The 20,434-nt window shown below is 35.9% G+C and overlaps 1 protein-coding gene across 1 annotated transcript; it reads right to left on the bottom strand.

The window, feature by feature from the left end:
* Positions 1-414: 414 nt before the first annotated feature.
* LOC140167305 (neuronal acetylcholine receptor subunit alpha-7-like) lies at positions 415-11,866 on the bottom strand. The gene is made up of 6 exons (XM_072190637.1): positions 11,634-11,866; positions 8,257-8,408; positions 4,883-4,927; positions 4,249-4,358; positions 2,947-3,482; positions 415-1,093 (listed from the first exon to the last, which is right to left on the bottom strand). The coding sequence occupies exons 1-6, from the start codon at positions 11,674-11,676 to the stop codon at positions 669-671; spliced, it is 1,311 nt and encodes a 436-aa protein (XP_072046738.1). The 5' UTR covers positions 11,677-11,866; the 3' UTR covers positions 415-668.
* Positions 11,867-20,434: the final 8,568 nt, after the last annotated feature.

The raw sequence follows: 20,434 nt of genomic DNA, 5'->3' as shown, positions 1-20,434 counted from the left end.
TGGTTTATAAAACAACACATCTGTCAAATACAGTGGAGCAGTGTTAAAGAAGCATGACTCCTGAAAGAGTTAAGTGTTTGGAAATCTGCGCAAGGTGTTAAGTGTTAGGTTAGGGTCGAGATAAGCGTTTGGAGAAAGCAGCGCAAGGAGATAAGTGTTTGGAGAAAGCAACACTATTTTTGTGTGAGGACTTTATTCGCAAGAATATTTATGAATGCAAGTGTACAACGGACTTCGCTGTTTTTTGCAGGACAAGTGAATGATGATATATACATCAGCCGTCCATAACATTGCAAGAACTATATTACCATCAAGAAGAAGAATGCTGGCTAAGTACTAATTAGTTAAAAGAGTGATTATACATGATTATTTTGTATGTGCATTTATTGTCATATATTGTACCAATCATAGTTTACTAAAAGACTGATTTTTTTAGATTAATCAAACAGTGTATTTGTGTTGTGCATTCGTGTGAGTTCGGGTAAAAGCTATTTTTGTCCTTGAGTCAAGTACGACTCGTAACAACGTCTCTACTTCAGTATCCTCTACCATGTTAACAAAATAAAAGATAACGTATTTCTGATAATCATGGGATGTTCGTTACATACCGCATTGAGTGCATTATAGAACATCCAACTGGTAATGATTGATTTCGACTTTGGCATTCATTAGTGACAAAGTATCAAGCTAGTTGTCATAATCATTGACACAAGGGTTATGAGAATGCAAGTACCCAAAAGTAATTTGTTAATCAATGTCGCAAGTTCTTTTGCAGAAAAGCTATTTCTTCTTAGCTTACACATGTCAGTTTCCTGTTCCTCTGTGTTTTGAGTGGCGCTTTTCTTCCTCTTAGAAGCTTCAAATTGAAGATTTTGACCACTGTCATTTTCCCATGGTGCGTTATCAGATTCACTAATCATTGTTACATGTTTTTGGCAAATGTTTTCTTCTTCAATGTCAGTACCATCACGTTTTTGGAAAGATTGCAGTGGTTTTTTAGAGATGGTATCATGCTGGTGCAAATACGCTACTATGACGCCAGAAGTAACGGCAAGACACCCGGTTACGATCATTGGGGTGAAGTAGTAAATTACTAAAATGGATAAAAGGAAAGAAGATAGAGACAAAACGTTTACTCTTTAGCATTACATGGTTTGAAGAGGATAGCCAAGCTTATTACATCACATGACACATTCAACGTAATTCAATATATTAAAGGCAATCTTGGCTCTTTGTATTGGCAGTGATTGGTGCATATAAATAACATGAAAGGGTTGGTGACTGCGTAGTTTGAAAATAAAGATAAAGATTATTTGTGACCGTACAGCACGAATGAGCCGTAAATGTCCTCAATTGTATTCCGAGTTACAGTGTCAAATGGGCATGAAGGTCATATTCATAGGTATTTCAATTTGGTGCTACGTGTATCTCATTAAATGAGGTACACGTAGCACCAAATTGAGGTACCAATGAATACGACCTTCATGCCCATTTTACACTGTAACTCGGAATACAATTGAGGACATTTACGGCTCATTCGTGCTGTACGGTCACATTTTTATGCATCTAAAGTGATATTCACGTAAAAGAAGGAAATCAATATGAAACACATTCGTAATATGCACAATTAACGGCGGTACCAATATACTTCTAGTGCCCATTTCTATACCGTTATGTATTCTTCTCCCGTGCGTTATATTTAACGAACTACCTTCATAGCCGTATTATCTGAAACCTGCACCGCATAATCAATAGATTATCTGAAAACTTTACGCTATAAACAATACATCTGAAACCTGCACACTAAGGTGTGTGTGTGTCTGGAGGGGGTAGTAGTATACGGGTCTTTTTATCTTTTTGGTTTCGGTTCCTGTTTCAGTATTCAGATCTCATTGTTATTTTGCAAACAATCCTTTTATTCTAATTTTTTGTTGCTCACTAAAATTTATCTGGCATGAAACCTTGAGGTGAGAGGGTTTGTGCTAATCTAGACAAAAGAAGTGTCTAAATTTTACGGTCTCAAATTTGCGATAAGTTGTACGGCTTCAATTGACATGCGTTTGGTGTATAGGCACTTCCGCCTAGGCGGGAGTGGCTCGTGAAATAGCCTAGTATCGAAATATACACTAATCAGTGTTGCAGGTGTTGCCAAGAGGTATTGGGTGGTTTTAGATATGTAGGTATACTTGTTCATGTAATAGCGCAAAAATCGGTCTTATAATTATGTAGAGATGAAATGGAGAATTATTTTCGTCCAAAAAGAGTAACTGATTGATTTCATTCTTTGGCGTTACAATCGGAATTTGTAATCTGATAACAGGTTTGGCCTGTATGCGAGGACATAAAAGCGAGAGGGGCGCTAGACCACTAAAAACACCGGTGTCCCACACACTGTGGGTGTTCTATAATCTTTTTTTATCCAGCCTAGGTTGACAGCACGCATCCACCTCTAAGCTGATTGGCACTTCCATAGAGCAACAGTTTTTTGTATTGCAAGAACCGCTCATTGTCTTTTCTCATCTTCACTGCATACATACGTGTATTGGTAATCATTTTTTTTCTAATGGCTTCAATATCAATATGTATATCAATTAGTGACAGTAGTAAACCTAGTGGTTCTCACCGAATGATAGTAGTTAACTTATGCAGTGATTGATTTTCCTAACAAGTCACTGAGTTGACAGCGTATTCAGTTTCTAAATTTTCAAACTAAAATATCAATACAGCCATTAATTTAATTACATCTGATGCATTCGAAAAGTTTATGACGGATAACTACTTCGCAGAAATGCATTCGTCAAGATAATCGCACTTGACCGTGGGATTATTGCATTCAGCTCGAGCGCCGAATGCGATTATCTTGACTAATGTACTTTGCTCAGTGAATTATACTTATCATACTGATGCAGAAAGTGGCAGATAGTTACAGATCCACATAATACTTACTGACGATTGGCATTTTATCTGATGATGGTGGCATTGTTTCTCCAACCAGTTGCAGGAATACAACTAACGCCAACACATTTGTTATTCCAAAAGATACCTTTTCTCCCGATTCAGTCGGTAAGATGAATACCATTAAATTAAGCAAAGACAATAAAGCACATGGTAAGATCATAGTTAGAACATGGAATAGTGGTCGCCGAGATAACACAAGAGTATATAGCAATTCCGGGTATCCACCATAGCCATCCCATTGCATTACGTGTCTTTCCATATCAACAATAACCAAGTCCCAAATGCCATTTTCTGTAAAATACGCTCGGGAGTCAGAAATGGATCGAGTCGACCTTAGAGTTATATCCATTTGAGACAATGGATGAACCCAAGAAGCAAACCTCACTGTACACCTTTGAGTGTCAAACGGGAAGAATCGAGCATCAATTCTGCATGATGTTGTAAATAAAGATGCTATTGCCCAAATAACCTTTCCATCCGGGAAGAGCCAGCAAAGACCGTCCTTTGGCCAATACAGGTGAACACTGCAAAGATTTTTTTAAAGTGTTAATTTAGAGATTGCGATTTCGTCAACGCAAACGCTGGTTAAATTAGTTCGAAACCACTCTGCAGGTGTGATTTCCAATTAATGTAAATCGTCGGTCTTATCACATACATAGCTATGAGTTTAACACCATGTTATGATGTTAAACTAAATAGTGTCACATAAAGAGCTATAAGTTAAATACCATACTATTAATACAATGTACTCGAAAGATTGACATGCAAATTTCACAATGTTTTTTAATACCCTGCCGAGGTATTTTAATTGAGCAATCACTGTTTGACATAAACTTATAGCTCTATGTGAAAAGATGTTGTTGCGTAAAATAGACCAGAAAATCACAATATATCGCAACTATTTGTACCGGCTGATAAAATGCTATAGATGAGTTGACTTCAATGTTTATCAATAAAGGCAAGGGACTGGTATATCGATATGCTTGAGTGAGCCCATGCAACCACTACACTGTTCAATAGCATTATTGTGATGTGGCGGGAGTTTTAAAAACACGAGCCCTGAACAAAATATACTGCCAGGCAAAAAACAACGGAAATTGTGATGATGCGTGCGCATACTCCAGGCATTGACGTCAGAAGTCAACTCATCTATAGGCAAACAGAAATTCGTAATTTGTCTTCAAAATAAAGTTTTTTCTGCATCACTTACATTTTGGAGACTTATTGTTAACAGAAAAATTTGCTGCAATGCATTCTGAAAACCAATATTGCAGCCTAACTACTACTTACTTTTCATAAAGCCATATATCTGGATGCCATATTTCTGATATCGGGATATTTAGGTGTGTCACACCGGGATACTTTGTGGTGTTCCAAATGAGATACATGTCTTGCCACTCCTTTATCGTACAGAAAAGAAATAAACATACCATCATTAATATTAAAAGAACACGATATAGAAAATACCAATGTTTCATAGCTAAACATTACCAATCAGTATACTCTTAACATGTTAAGTATTTTTTTAAAGTGAAGGTTAATAAATTTAAGGCAAAAATGTATTTAGAAAAGTGTTACAATTGTTTATTACTGTTTTGCAGTACCTAAACCAAACGTTGACACCCCTACAAACAAAAACCCATCCGCCCCACATCTCACACTCCGTAGCAAAATAGCCATGCAAAGAATGGACAAGCGTACCGGGAGGTTCTTATAATAGAAAGAAATGAAAAAAAAAAGGAAAAAAGAAAATTCAACCGTACGATGCACAGGAGATTCGTGATAGTCCAGCGCTCTAAACAGTCGGCTACGCATCACCTTACGCAATTTCACGACTTCAAATTGGGCATTCCAAATTTCTGAAAATGATCCCGAAATATGGGCACATTATGATACCCGTCAGGAAGACCTCTATCATACTTACCATTTCTATTAAAGCACTGACTGTAAGAAGCTGTTCTCGCTCGTTCTATAATGGAACCAAATAATAAATATAATAATATGGTATCATGGTTTTCACAACGCTACACCAATTATCAGTTGATATTAACAAAAATTGTCTTTTGCTGACAATAATCTTCAAAGCACGTAATTTACACTTCGTAACCTTGTAAGTCTGCCACATTTTGTTCATATTTGGGCAATATTTGAACATATTACAAAGTTAATGTAGTGTAAATTAGCTCACAAGATTTCAGTGTTGGTAAGGGGTTAACATTTTCACTCGAAACAGGGTTTAACATTTTCATCATCCCCGAGGAAAAAGGTGTATGTATTTTTCTACACATGGCTCTTTTGGACGCCATAGTATGTTATTGCAACCCACTGAGTCAGTTATCATTCTACAACTGGTCTTGAAATTATCATATGAACCATTTTAGTGTAGTGATACCGCCATCTGTTGTTATTGAGTTGATGTTTATATAAAACTGTTTTGAAGCTATATTTTGACACAATAAAACATATAAATTCGATTTCGATTTCGATTTCGATGACGTCACTGGCAAACACGTAATTCGCTAGGTGTATTTCTATTGGTTAGTTTTCACAACCGTAAAAGAATTATTTACCTGGTGTAGTTGATGTGCCTCATTTGTGGCTCTGCGATCCCGTTGAGAAAAGTTACAAGCATGTCAATGGTCAAGTGTCGGATATCAAAAGTTGCAGTAGCCCCTATACATAAGTGCAAAGCTAATAAACCCGCTATAAATTCATAACAGAAACATTTTCGCCACTCAGTGATAACTTTGATTGAACTTGTTTATTTCAATCCCATGCTACTCAGTACTCTTGTTTACATTCATTCATTCTCTACTCTCAGTCATGATAAATGCAGTTTACTTCAGTTTATCCTTCAATACTTAGCGTGTCCTCCACCACTTTTCACAACTGCTGTAATGCGACATCGCATGCTTCTGACGAGGTGTTTTATTTCTTTTTGGTCATACTGTTCCACTTTCTCAAAAGTACAAAGTAAATAGACCTCGGGAAAGGTATGAGAATGATTATTTCAGTACAATGCGTGTGTAAATGCTTCTTTGGCAAGCCAAATGCGGCGTGATTTGTACTTGCCGAGCGCACCACGCTCTTTATGCGTCGCGTTTTTTAAACGCATGGCGTGTGACGCAAAGCATCGACCCCTGATGCCACAGATTGACTTCGTACTTCTTAGTTAACGAACTATATAGGGTACCGTTTGTGTCGGGCTTGATGGACTTGTTAGCCATCTTCTTCAGATTCCTTGTCACTGCTCTTCAGCGATTAATCAACCATGTGACAAACATAATGGTTTAAATTTGAGTGAAAATAATAAAGCATGTCCCTCATTTGATACTCATGCATCTAGTAACCTATGCAGAATCCTGCATGTACTTCTGCAGCTTTTGAAATCCGACCCTTTACCATTGAAATGCTTGTAACTTTTTTAACAAGATCGCAGAGCAATAAATGGGATGTCAAAATTTTATTTTATGTCCATTTTATCAGCGAGTTTACATATTTGCTCAACACTCTTAAATCATGGGTAATTCTTATTGTAACAATATATTTGAGCAGCGTAATTCGTTAATGAATTTTCCCAACTCTCCAGACTAACGCACATAATCGGGGTTTTGTTAGAATTTTCGCTTTGATTTCACCATTTGTCACTTCCGACTGAAAATATTTCATAATCAACGCGTGAAATCTGAGACTAGTAATCCAGTCTAGTGACTAGGGCATAAATCACGAACAAACCCTCTAATCACCACAAATCTTGATACTGCCCCCATTTAGAACAGCTCCGAGTGGGTAGGTCATGGTTTTCACATTTTGTTTTTAACATGACAACTTTACTGAGGAATCATATCAAGGCTCGGAATCTGAGCTAGTGGTAGTGTGAATCGGATTCCGTATGAAGATTGTGGAAAAGCTAAAGTGTTGTCAGAACTTCAACATGGCAAAGAAATTCATAGTCGGGGGGGGGGGGGCAGGACCCCCTAAATTTTTAGGTGAGATCCGACTCCCCTAAATTCATAAGAAAAAGAAAATCATAGGAAAATAGAGAAATTCGGGCCCATAAAATAACAAAACACACCTTCATTTAGGGTTTAAATAGTCTGACATTTTTCGTACAAAAGAAGTCATAGTTAAATCGGAACAAAATGCGCTCGTTCCCCTCTAAAGTTTAATTTTTCTGCCGCCACTGCAGAAATCTCTAGGTTTATAACACTCGACCCAAGTGTGATGTGCACTGAGTGACAAGATTGCGTACCTATATTCCTCATCTTTCAATGTAAGTGGAAGCAGTGAGACTGTATGCGGGGCAGGCCTGTTTTCCATTAGAAAATGTGTTAAAGGTGAAAAGAGCACCATTTTGGATATTGTCATCTGTGCGAGGATTTTATGCAAAGGATGCAAAGGTCTTTAGTTGACTTCGCTGAACAGTCATCTTCGCAGGACAAGTGAATCAGGATATGATTTACGTCAGAACTTTGAAATCAAGAACAAGAAGAAGGCTACTGGCTAAGTAACATTATTAAACATAGTGTACTTGATTGATTCTGACTTTTATGTATTTATGTTCACTACAAGATTATTGTTAAATCATAATTACTTTCAATTAAAGATTCAGATATTGTTAACTTAGTCAAACAGTGTGTTTTATTGTGCATTCTGAAGAGAATTTGGGTAAAAGGTGTATTGGTCTTGAGTCATTAACACCTTGCAACACAAGCACGATGTCAGGTAAGGATCTTTTATCACAATAGGTAAATGGACGACATAAATGGACGACATAGGGAAGCATATAATTTGCAATTGCAGGCTATCACGAGCGGGATCACGTGAGCAAATGTCCAATTTTTATCTCAGCATTAAACAATAATTGGGCTACCAAATCGCTGGTTGAGTAATCCTTGCTTTCAATACAAAAGGACATGGATGCCACAATGGAAAAATCGAGTTGGACATTTTAGCTATCAAAATTCTGACAAAATTATAAAATATAAGTTTGAAACGCTAAAAAGTTAACTAAAAAAACAAAAACAAAACAAAACAAGTTCGCGGGCTATGTTGAAGCCTGTAACATTCACACATCTTACACTAAAAGATATTAATTAAAGTCTAATTTTACCAGCTGCATTTTTATGAGGTATATCAACGCACTATGATTTTAACTGACATTACTGAAAAAGGTACAATTATTGTGATTTTTACCAAGAAAATTAATTTTAAAGTAAAAAGGTGTATCTTAGAATTATGCTGATTTCAATTGTATTGATCGACCAACAGATTTATTCGTTGTCTCTTTATACTCACCAAGTCTATAATTTGATTGACATACATAAAGAATTCCAACACGATGGTCTGATTGAAAAAAGGAACAGGTCTGCTGTACACGTGTCCATAATTACTCAGTAATTCATCTGTAGCATTCATGTGATCTCCTTTTGGAAGTGAAGATTGAACATCTGGAACAAACAAGCGAACAATTTTTTATTTTTGTGCTATGAAATATAGTTGGTATTCGCATCGTTAGTCTATAACCTACCGTAATGCCCCTGTCATACTTCAAGAAAACGATAGAATAGGAACTCAACATTACAAATCTGTTCAGAAAATGTCCCGGATCGAATGTGCATGGGTGATAGGCTCTCGGAACAATATCATGGCCGGAACTGGTGAGGAGGCACGAGTATCAGCTGAAATTCGGGATGGCGCTGTTAAGGGGTTCGTATCTCTCAAGTTTTTCTTAACTTGTTCCAAAAACAAAAATAATAAAAATTTAATATTTATTAAGACATTGGTTCGACCAAAATATTAAAAATATTGTTACATGTGGTAGAAAAACAAACTTACTTTCTTGTATTTTCACGTGTATTTCAATGGGACGATTATTTAGTGGTGTGCGCCCTTGAGAGAATTTCATGAAAATGAACTATTGACTGGTCATGGAAATGAACTATTGACCGGTCACATGCGTTCCGATCAAACTGCGCAATCGCAACCACGTACAAATAAAACAAATATTGACTGCTTTATATTCGGGACATAGTTAAAATTATAGGCCCGCGGGATCTCCTTAGGCCTATGTCCCTCATAGCAGTTAATACTATAAGACCGAGAAAGTTGAATTCGAGTCAAAAGAATTGGTAACTTATTTTGGCATTGGTATTCTCATTTATATGATTATTGAATGCTTGTAAAATAGGAAACTATACAGCAGGGAGGGTTAAAACTGGGGCTAGCTCGGTTTTCGGACTTTTTTTTCTCATTACAAATATCCTCGTTCTTGTTACCTCCCATAAAATTTCTTTTATACACAGGTGATGAGTGTAACCTGCTTGCAGTGCAGCGCGATGTATTAAAAAAAATTGTTTTCACCTATTGCTATGGTAGTTAATCTGATTATTATATACAACACTTCGGCAGCGTATTCGTTTATACTCAGGTGAACGGCGTGATAAATATCTATCAGTGTTGTGCATGGGGGTTATACCACGTGAATAAAACGGGAGATAAAAAATACTGCTTTGAGTCTTCCACTTTCAAGAAGATGTGTGCATTTTGGAAAGATAATCTTTGTGATAACTCAATTTGAGAAAGACAACAATTCCACATATTTTCAGTTATTTTTACAGTTTTATGAACACAATCAGACCCAGTAACAACTTTCTGTGAATTTCAAGAAACCACGTTTCAAGTCAAATCTGAAATCTGGAGGTGTGCAATTAAAAACTTAGTAACTTTTAAGCGTTGTTTATGCCACTGTTTACAAAACGTATTTGCATGCATCTCGCTTGTTGTGTGGCCGATTGAGATCGAATTGTACTGGGCAGAGATTTTTCAAAGCAATAGTAAAAGGTGCTTATGTTTCGTCTGCAGAAACTCATTGTCATGCAATTTTCAGTGAGTTTCTAGAAAACATGTTTCAACCTAAATCTGATAGACCATTCAATGTCTTGTAGATATGAAGAAGAACTTTGAATTGGATACGTTTGTTCTGAAGGCGTTGAAGCCTGGTGGTATCCTTTCCTCTACAACAACTTAGAAGCGCATTTGCGTAATCCAGCTTGGAGAGAACGAGTGACCGCATGGCATTGGAGCATGCCTCCTTAGTGATGTAACGACGTATTGTCGGCAGGTTCCATAAGATGAAATTGATAGACTTGCACACAGATGGTACATGATCAGACATGTTCATTGCAGAATCAAAATGAACACCTAAGTTCTTGATTGTGGATGTAGGAGTGATTTCAGCCTCGCCAATCTGAATCTTTGTGTCAGCAAGTCTGTACATATTGTGGGGAGATGATGCGATAAAAAACTCTGTTTTTGAGTCATTTAGTTTGAGCTTTCCTTTAACCAATCACGGAGCTCCTCAACCTACCTAGTCAGTTTGACAAGCTGCATCACCTGGAATCTTTGGATTACAAAATGCATAGATCTGGACATCATCAGCATAACAATGAAAATGTAAGCCATGACGGCGAATAATTGAAGCAACATTTTGCGAGTACAATATAAAAACTCTGGGCCAATGATTGACCCTTGTGAGACAACACACTTTAGATCGTAATAATCAGAGAGCACATTACCATCAGATACCCAGAACTGTTTATTTATGTCAATTTATTGAATGATCATGATGCTTACCATTAATAAAAACACTCTAGACTACTAGTTTCACGCTGTATATAATGTCAGTAATTCCATAAGGGATTAATCGCATTTACAAGGAACATTTACATGTGTGTTTTTTTGTTCCAAATGCTTGAAAGGGACAAAATTTTATGTTATGCATAAGTTTTAACGAATTTGATTTTCCAAATATATCAGGTCAACTTCCTTTAAGGACGGGTAGCAAATGCCTTCCATATTTGGTTTGATTTCGGGGTAGTAGTCGCGAGGCCCAACCGCACAATCGAAACATGAAAAACCTCATCACACACACATACGCATCCCGTCCCAATAAATGAATGATACACAAACATTAAACCTGTGAATATCATATGTATTGCCTTCAACACATATATTTCGTTTCTGTAAAAGTGCTGCTATTTCTGTAATGTCTGTTTGTCTTTTATACACACACTGTTATACCTGGAGCTTGAAATGTGCAAAATAAGGTTTCTTGGCCCCTTATCCAATAATGGATTGGATCTGGAATTTTATCTTTTTCTCCAAATATCTCAATTCGGTCGAACTATAGAAATACGATTAATATTTCATATCTAGTAAAAGTAATTTCCATTTTTGATTTTGAAAAAATAGTGCTGTATCATTATGAAATAATGAGTAATTTCGTTTTTGGTTTGCACTGAACGTGTTGTAGTAAAACCAAACATACATGTATTATAGGAGCACCAGTGATTGTATTCCCGGGGATTGCATATTAAGACTCGTACTCACATGATGAAAACACATAGAAACAAGTTTAAACATCTGTAAAGGATTTACATTCAATTTGAGGATATCCACAATTACTCTACTGATTGACTTGCACATGAGCTAATATTCAATGTCACGGATGATTAATTTACCACACTGTTTTACATAACACTTAAATTAATTGTCTAATGTCTACTATAATTATATCACAAATACACAATTTTACAAGTTAACAATCGCAAATAACGCAAAAGATAAAAATGTCGAATTCAAATGGTGATAATACAGATAGAAAATGCTCTTACCGGCTATCAGCAACGTGAACAAGAGAACAAGAAAGCACCTCATGGTAATTACTGTAGAGATGAGCACATCTATACAAATCTAGTTCTGTTATGTTATGAAACTCACAAAGTCTCAACAGGTATATTGCCTCCTACATGTCGAACATCATGTATATTGTACTTTGTCATGTTCATCCCTCGGTGAAAATAGCTTTACTAAGATAAATATCGCACTACTCCTTAGGACGTGGACGTTCATCATGGCTGTCTGCACCACACACTTTGGTGCAGATCAATCCAACATAAAATGCGTAGCATACTTGTTATCTATTCATCAGCTTTGATAGGAACCACTACCAATTGATTTTTTGTTTTGTTTTTTGTTCTTTTATCAGAAAGAAACTTACTTTTTTATCATTGACCAAAGTGGATGTCAGACTAATTATTGTACGAGAATACCTTCTTTGGGGACATTTACAAAATATATACAAGGTGTCCCATAAAAAGGTTACGTGTAGAAAATGAACCGCATTTTGTGATGGTACAACAAAAGAATGTCATTTTTACAGATGTTATTTATTTATCCTTCTTGTAACTGTTAGCTAAGTTTCAATTCCGTATCTTAAAAGCAACTTAACTTATGAGCGCAAGATGACAGGGATGTCAAGAGTGGCTAACCATCAAAATATCGCACAACGAACACACGCACACTTTTGTTTTCAGATTGTTTTTCTTTATTACCTTTAAATAGTATGTTTTTCCTATTTTTCATTGTTGAACTTATTGAACAAAAGAAACATATTGAAAAATAAAATATTGTACACTGGTGGGAATAAAAAATCAGTTTTAGAGCTTCTTGACTCTTGGTGGTTACAAATAAAGGAAGATGGTGATTAGAGAAGAACACGTTTTTGGTGAAAGCAGTTTTGCACGCTGTATCTGATGTCATCAACATAGTGAAATGAATAACAATATTTTGCATTTATGCCTTGTTTGCATTTTGTTGACTTGAAATCGCTGCTATTTGTTTTTACATTTCTGACTGAGCTAGTTTTATTCTTTATTTATGAGAATAAAATACTGCATCTGTCATGCTATGGCTTGGTCTACTCAAGTGCCCCGCCAAATGCACGGTGGCTGTAACGGTGATATAATGAACCTTGTGTTGCATTATGTCACGTAAAGAGCTTGCTCAGGAATGCGTGGAATGCGGATTAAGTACATAGGTTGTGAACTTGACATTCACAGCCTGGGTATAAGTAGAGGGTACATAGATTACGTCATGAAAAGGATATTTATATTTGTTAACATTAACTTAGATTACAGTCAAAAATCTACATGTAACCTTTTTCTGGGACACCCGGTATAAGGTGGAAAAAGAGTGGTCATGAAGATGTTGAAAAAAAATCATCAGTGAAATTAGTTTGAATAATAAAAAGTATGCTAAAAAATGCAACCTTAGCCACTTTTATGCTGAAAACTAAAAGTAAGTCTAGCATTGTGACAACCAATGATCACGATGATGATCTACACCGACCTATATAAATCCGTATTACACGTTTGATGTAGATAGTCCAAATGGTTCGGTTATTGCTCAAACCTGTCAACATGGTCAATTTGTATTATTAGGACTTATCACTAAAACAAGTGTATTTCCTTCCATACAGTTGGCTATGAAGACACGAGTAGAGGCACTAAGTTTACATACTAGTTTTATTTAGAAGACTCAGAAGAAAAGTCAATTACTCTGCTTGTACACCCATTCATAAAATATTTAAGAAAATATAGTTTTTCAGAATCACTCAGTTGCATAATATAATACTTGGGGAACAAACCAAAAGATCGATGACGTCTTATAAACGTAACTAGTTTCGTTTCTCAGCCGACCCCTCCCTCCCTCCCTCCCTCCCAGAAACGTAATAATGAAATGTTGAAAATTTTGACATAATAATAATAATGACCCCCTCCCCCTAAACGTCATCGATCTTTTGGTTTGTTCCCTTAGTATCTAGGTTATCGACTACTCATCATACGCGTATGAAGGGATTTTCCTGATATTTGTTTAATCGCAGTCTAGCTGCCATCACGATGTCATATCTTTTCACTTAGCATCCGACGTCTTTATTGTGTCTAACACAGCATTACGGTATGTTTTTCGATTATTGCATATTCCGAGTTTTTAAATGCCGTTGCTGTCGATTAGTTTAATTGATGTTAGGTTGATTGGTTTAGGTTAACATGTTATTCTTTAAAAGCGTATAATCACGTTTTCACCTACATGAATAAAACATCACATCGCCGACGAGGTTCACCTCATTTCTCACGACTATATAATGTTATCTATTTATTAAATATGAAAGATCGAAGTACATCTCTTTAATAACTGATGTTTGACATTTATCGAGGAAGCTTCTATTTTGTAACACAACATGAGCTACTCCCCATTCCAGAAAAATACAGCAGTTTTTTTGTGAATAAAAAAAAAATATTATCCTGTTTTGCCAAATGAAACATAGCTAAATCTTAATCCTTTAGTTAGTTCTAACTGGCAATAAAAGTCAAATTTCAATTTTGCATGTTTTTCTTACAATTGTAGTCACAAAATTGTAAGACTTGAAACAAGTCTAAGCATTCAAATTCTTGAGTGTAAGGTAAGAGTTAGCTCATAATTTTAATATTTTATGTTATTTTTGCTAATTGGTTATGAAAAAGATTGGAAAATGTGTTTTCCAAAAATTAGAATGCATAACTTGATATTATACTTTGTTCAAGTCTTTGGGCTTGATTGTCGCAGAATACAAAAAAAGGCCGAAAACGCCCTAAAATGCATGTTTTTTACCCTTATTTCCAAAAATGGACCAAATATTAAAATTTTACTTTCATTGCCAGTTAGGACAAACTAAAGGATTAGGATTTAGCTATGTTTCATTTGGCAAAACAGGATAATATTTTTTTTATCCAAAAAAAAATTATTGCTGAAATTTTTATGGAATGCTGAGGTATTATCCGGGCTAATATCAGATCAAAGTCGGCAATAATGAATTTGAGAAAGAGGCAAAAATAAGGAACACAAATATAATAAAATGAACATCCTCGGATAAATACTTTATAACTTGCATCCAGGTGTACCTTGGGTAGTTTCAACATCACTAAATCAAACATTGGTCTGCGTGGGTCAGATCATGTCACATGTACAATCATGCAGACTGGATTGCATTCATTTTTGGCACGATTTAGGGGCAAATTAGGGGTATTATGGACTTGACATCAATATTCACATAAAACAAAAACATCAGAAAAATGAAACCAAGGTCAACAGTCCGGTTCGACTGCCTGCACAGGAAACACTGCCGGCCAGGTAGCATGTTGCCTGCACAGGCAACATGGTATCCCACAATGCAATGCTCTATTTCAAATAGAAGAATAGAAGAAGTAGGTAAAACATATAAAATTATCAATGGATGTACAATCAGTAGTATTTTGTCATCAATTTTAGTTAAAATAAATGTAATTGGTATATTTAAATTATTTTCCTCCCGGTGAATTTTTTTCGCCCGGTTTAAAATTGTCAACATACATGTAGCACATGTGTGTAAAAGTAAAATATCCAACGATCTTTTATAAAAGTCACCATGCACAATTTAGGGCTTAGTCTGCCAAATTGGGAAGAGTTGCCAAAGCCTGTGTTGCCTGCACAGGCAATATGCTGCCTGGCCAGACAGTGGGACCGGACTGGTTAATATTTTTTAATCAAAGGCTGATAACACAGTGCTGATGTGTAGTTGATATCCGATGTCAAGTCAATTTACGGCTGAGTTGAGGTTGAGTTGAGGTTTAAGGTGGCTAATTTAAAGGGGTTAAACACAGAGAGCAACAAAAGATTTTTAGTGGTTCTTGGTCAATGTGGAGATGCTGATTCCGAATTGGACATTAAAATGATAATAGGGTGAAAATTCGATTTCAACGAAACTGGTCTCAAATTGTTCGTCATGTAACGATAAAATTTAGGGCTTAGTCTGCCAAATTGGGAAGAGTTGCCAAAGCCTGTGTTGCCTGCGCAGACAACATGCTGCCTGGTCAGACAGTGGGACCGAACTGGTCAATACTTTTTTAATCACCACCAAGTTGAGGCTGAGTTGAGGCAAATTTAAAGGAGGTATACACAGAGAGCAACAAAATATTTATGAGTAGTTCTTGGTCAATCTGGTCTCAAATTGTTCGTCATGTAACGATAAGTGAGAAAAAATCCAGAATGTCCAGAATGCTTCATTGCCTATTAAACATCACAAAATAGGTCGCATTTAATAGGTTGTATGCTGACCTTTTTGTTTTTAAATCGGAGCACTTGTTACCTTTTTACCCCTGTAGATCCTAAAATTTTACTTTTAACCTATTTGCTTAGGACTTGAGAACGGTATGTAGTAAGTAGGTTTATTGTTTTCTGAATCCTTAGGCTTAGAGGAATACTTGAGTACAGGCCTGTAGCCAAAAATACCAAAGGCCCAAGAAGTCCCATTTTTTGACCCAAAAAGTCCCATTTACGAGCATAGCCTTTTTAGTCCAAAAATGTCCAAATCCGCCCCAGCCCAAAAAGGTCCAAATTTTGAAGAAAAAAAGTCCACTTTTTCAAAATCAGCACCCCAAAAAAATCCTGGCTACGGGCCTGCTTTGGTATGGGTTTTCCCAAATTAACCAACTTTTTTTCAGCAGAAGATTTTCAGCTCGATCAGAAAGGTGACATTTTCAAATTCGTCGTATATCCTTCATAATAGGCAGTTTTTAAAGCTCTGATCATGCCGAGTTGAGTGATGGACAGTAAAATTACAAGTAAATGGTTTGACCTTTTTTTGACATTCAAATCCAAGATGGCCGCCGATATTCAGTTCAGCAGAGTCAATTTTAGAGAGCCTTCATAATAGTCTCTAATGAAAGCTCTGTTCTTGCACAGAGGTCATCTTAGAGGCCAAAAGGTCAGCGTTTGTAGCTGATGAGAAACGAACGTTCGTTCTCAATTGTCAAAGAATTACTGGAGATGATCCAACTATATAATATCTCATTCTGGCACACAAACACCTCCACCCCAAACACAAGACCGCCACCCCCTCCCCCATGCACACCCCACCCTCCCACCACACACACACATTCACATACTTGAATGAGTTTAGTCTATATTTGATTCAACTGAAGATCAACAATGAATGAATGCAGCGTCAAATACGTTTTTAAATAGATTTAGAAAGAAACAGTCTACGAGACTAATGGTACTTGGTACCTGTCCTCTTGAATATTCCACAGGGAAGTTTATCGAAGAGGCCTTGGTTGAGTGGCACTAATTGTTTTAAAAGAAACAGATTCTTCGAGATCACCTATAATTGCTTGCTTGTTTCCTACAGCAAAATCATTCCTCATTAATATGTGATAAAATGTGGCAAGCCTTTTAAGTCCTCTGATACAAGGTGTCCCGTAAACAGGTTACATGTAGAAAATGAATCACATTTTCCGTTGGTACAACAAAACACTGTCATTATTTCAGATATGATTAAATTATTCATCCTTCTTGTAATTGTTTGCTAAGATTCAACTCCGTATCTTAAAAGCAACTTACCTTATGAGCGCAAGAGTGACTAGCCATCAAAATATTGATCAACGAAAGTTTAATACAAGCACATCTTTGTTTTTATAATTTACTTTTTATTTTCATCATGGTTGAACTTATCGTAATTTGCGCTAAATAACCATATTGCATATCTGAAAATAAAATCACTTTTAGAGCTTCTTGACCCTTGTGGTAACAAATAAAGAAAGAGTGTCATTAGAGAGGAACACCATTTTGGTGAAGGCATTTCTGCACGCGTATCTTGTTCATCAATATAATGAAATTAATAACAATATTTTGCATTTAAAGGGAGGCGATCTTTTGTGCGTAATTATAGAGGGCCAGGGGATTCACTCTATCATTATAAAAAATATTTTAAGGAATCAAAGAGTCCTAGGAATAAAAATTGTAGCGTGATTCACGCCAGATACAATTTCTTTTAATGACAAAAATCCGTAAATATGGCACCTCTCGCCCTTTTAAAGCTGTTTTTGCCATTATGCAGCGAACCATTGTTGAAGCTATTTCACATACATGTTCAAAACACTCTAGAGAAATAATATGGCCATATACTGCTAAAATATCTTTTGTTGATTTCGAATGATAATGTCTTAACGTCGTACTTTTTTAAGGTCAAATTCCTAAAATCAAAACAAAACATTGCGACGCAGATATTCCCCGACTTATACAATTTCATCATCGTATTAGTGTCTTTATTATTTGTTTGAGGCCTTTACCAAACGTTCGTGCTATTTATGCATAAAACGGCCAATCTATCATTACAAAATGCGTCATTTTTATGTAAACAAAAGGCTAAAGATAGCATTATGAGATTCATCCTTTATGAAAAGCCGACGATCATTGACCTTTCGTATTGATTATACACAAATTTTTTTCCAAAAAGACCTCAATTTTAGATTTATAAATTTGACTTCGAGGACTCTTAAATATGAAAAATGTCAATTTATAATAATTTGCCATAAAAATCTGTATAATATCGCAAAATGTCAAAAAAGACAGAAGGACATTCTTTGTATTCAGAATGCAGTTCGATATGTCTGATGTGCTCTCAGGCCCCACAAAAATACAAAAAAGGTGGGTGACCGACGCCTTAACATTAACTTAGATTGTTTTCAAAAATCTACATGCAACCTGTTTTGGGACACCCGGTACTATCGGCCAAGGTAAATGGGAGAGTTCACAAACAAAAACCAAAAACTGGTCAGGGCTTGACAACTTTGGTGATGTTTACAACACTACTTCATGGAGAGATGGCCTAAAAGACATTATACATCAGACATGTTATATCCCAATCTCCCCAGCAAACACAAAAACGTTTTTAAAACGTTTTAAATAAGTTATATTTTGGCTTTTGGTTTAGGTAAAAACATTTTAATAACATTAAAATGTCGGGTTATATGAAGGTCATGAAATCGTTTTAAAACGTTTTGTATGAAAACACACTACAACAATGGGCTATTCCAGAAAATAGATGCACACCCCCTATAGAGGAGTTTGGATATCCGGAGTTTTTGTCCAGTCGTGACTGTTGGAAATCCAGACTTTTAATGTGTCCAAAGGCAAAAAAATCCGGCAGAAAAATAGTTCCAAATCAGAAATCCTCAATTTGGGAGTTCATTTTGAACATTTCCGCGATTTTTCCTTCATTTAATTCGATTTCCAAGCTTTTTCACGTGACATTGGTATTTGGAATTCCAGTCATTTTCAGAAAGCAGACTTGGAAATCCAGACATTTCTTTGATTGAAAAGTTACTCCTCTATAGGGGGTGTGCACTTATTTTCTGGAATAGCCCAATATTTTTAAAATGTTTCTCGAAATGTCATTTTAAACTATTTTTGCATACATTTTTGGCCAAACATTTTGTCAACACTTAAAAATAACATTATGTTAAAATATTTGCACCCAGCACAGACAGAACTATTCTTAAAATGTTTTTTACAAAACGTTTTAATAACATTTAAATGTCGGGTTATATAAAGATCGTGATACCATTTTAAAAACGTTATTGTAAATATTTTGGGCAAAATGTTTTTGCAAAATATTTTTTCATCCCCTAAATAACATTCTTTTTAGGATGGTTTTTACCAAGTTTTCAAAAATGTTTTTGGAATGTTATTAAAACGTTTTTATACCCTTTATATAACCCGACATTTAAATGTCTTCTGTAAAACATTTGTGTTTGCTGTGCAGTAAATTACCAACAAATTTTATTTAATGTTATGAAAAAGTTATACCAATAATGTACCCTTTATATAACCCGACATTTAAACGTTTTCTGACAACCTTTTATAACCTTTTGTGAATGATGTCGAAAACGTTTTGTGTTTGCTGGGTCATCTTTAGACAATATTTAAAAGGCCCGACAACGAAAAAGCAAATGAAGTGACATTGCTCAGATTGCTGCCAGTATTAGTATATACAACGGTATCGGAATATTAACAACACAACACAATCTTTTTAGTATCTTGCACTTGCTTAATTTAGTTAATCAAAGACAGAATTACAAAGACTCTAGTTGACGTCTGACGTCACCTGTCAATCAAACGGGGGTATGGTTTGTTTACGAGTGTCGTGATGATGGATGTTCTGAACGCGGCGGTAAAACAGCGTGCTAACAGCTTTATGGTTGATTGTGCACCTTAAAATATACAAACCGTCTCAAAAGTTATAGCAGTAAAAAAACAACTTTCTTTCCTGAAGGCACCGTGCATGTCAACAATACCTAGAAAATGTTGTTTAATTTAACTTTTCACCATTTCCTGCGATGCCTTATCTCCGATCGGCACTAGGTGAATCAATTTCGGGCTACTAACCAATCAAGGGACGTGGAGAGTTTGATTGACAGTGACCTCAGACGCAAATTAGTCTTTTTAATTCTGTCTAAGATTATAGCGACAATTGCAACGACCAAGAAGCTATCACAAGGTCAATTCTAGAGATACAACCTACAAAGTTTAATAGGTATATAGCGAATGATGGGCAAACGTGATGCTGGGAGCTAAAAGGGCTCAAAACCTATCGAATTCGTCACCGCGACGGCGGATTTGAGCTCTTTTCGTTCGCATGTATCACGCTCGCTATAAGAACTTATCAGCAATATGCCTTATTAAACATTTAGTTTATTTCCAACACAACTTCAAACATTTATGTCTCAAAATGTACAAAATGAAATAATTGTGCAGTTCTTGCACTCTTACTACAACA

The sequence above is a fragment of the Amphiura filiformis genome, chromosome 1, assembly GCF_039555335.1.
Source record: "Amphiura filiformis chromosome 1, Afil_fr2py, whole genome shotgun sequence".
NCBI lineage: Eukaryota > Metazoa > Echinodermata > Ophiuroidea > Amphilepidida > Amphiuridae > Amphiura > Amphiura filiformis.
Note: the sequence above shows the minus strand (reverse complement) of the source record. Positions and strands in the feature narration are given on the sequence as shown.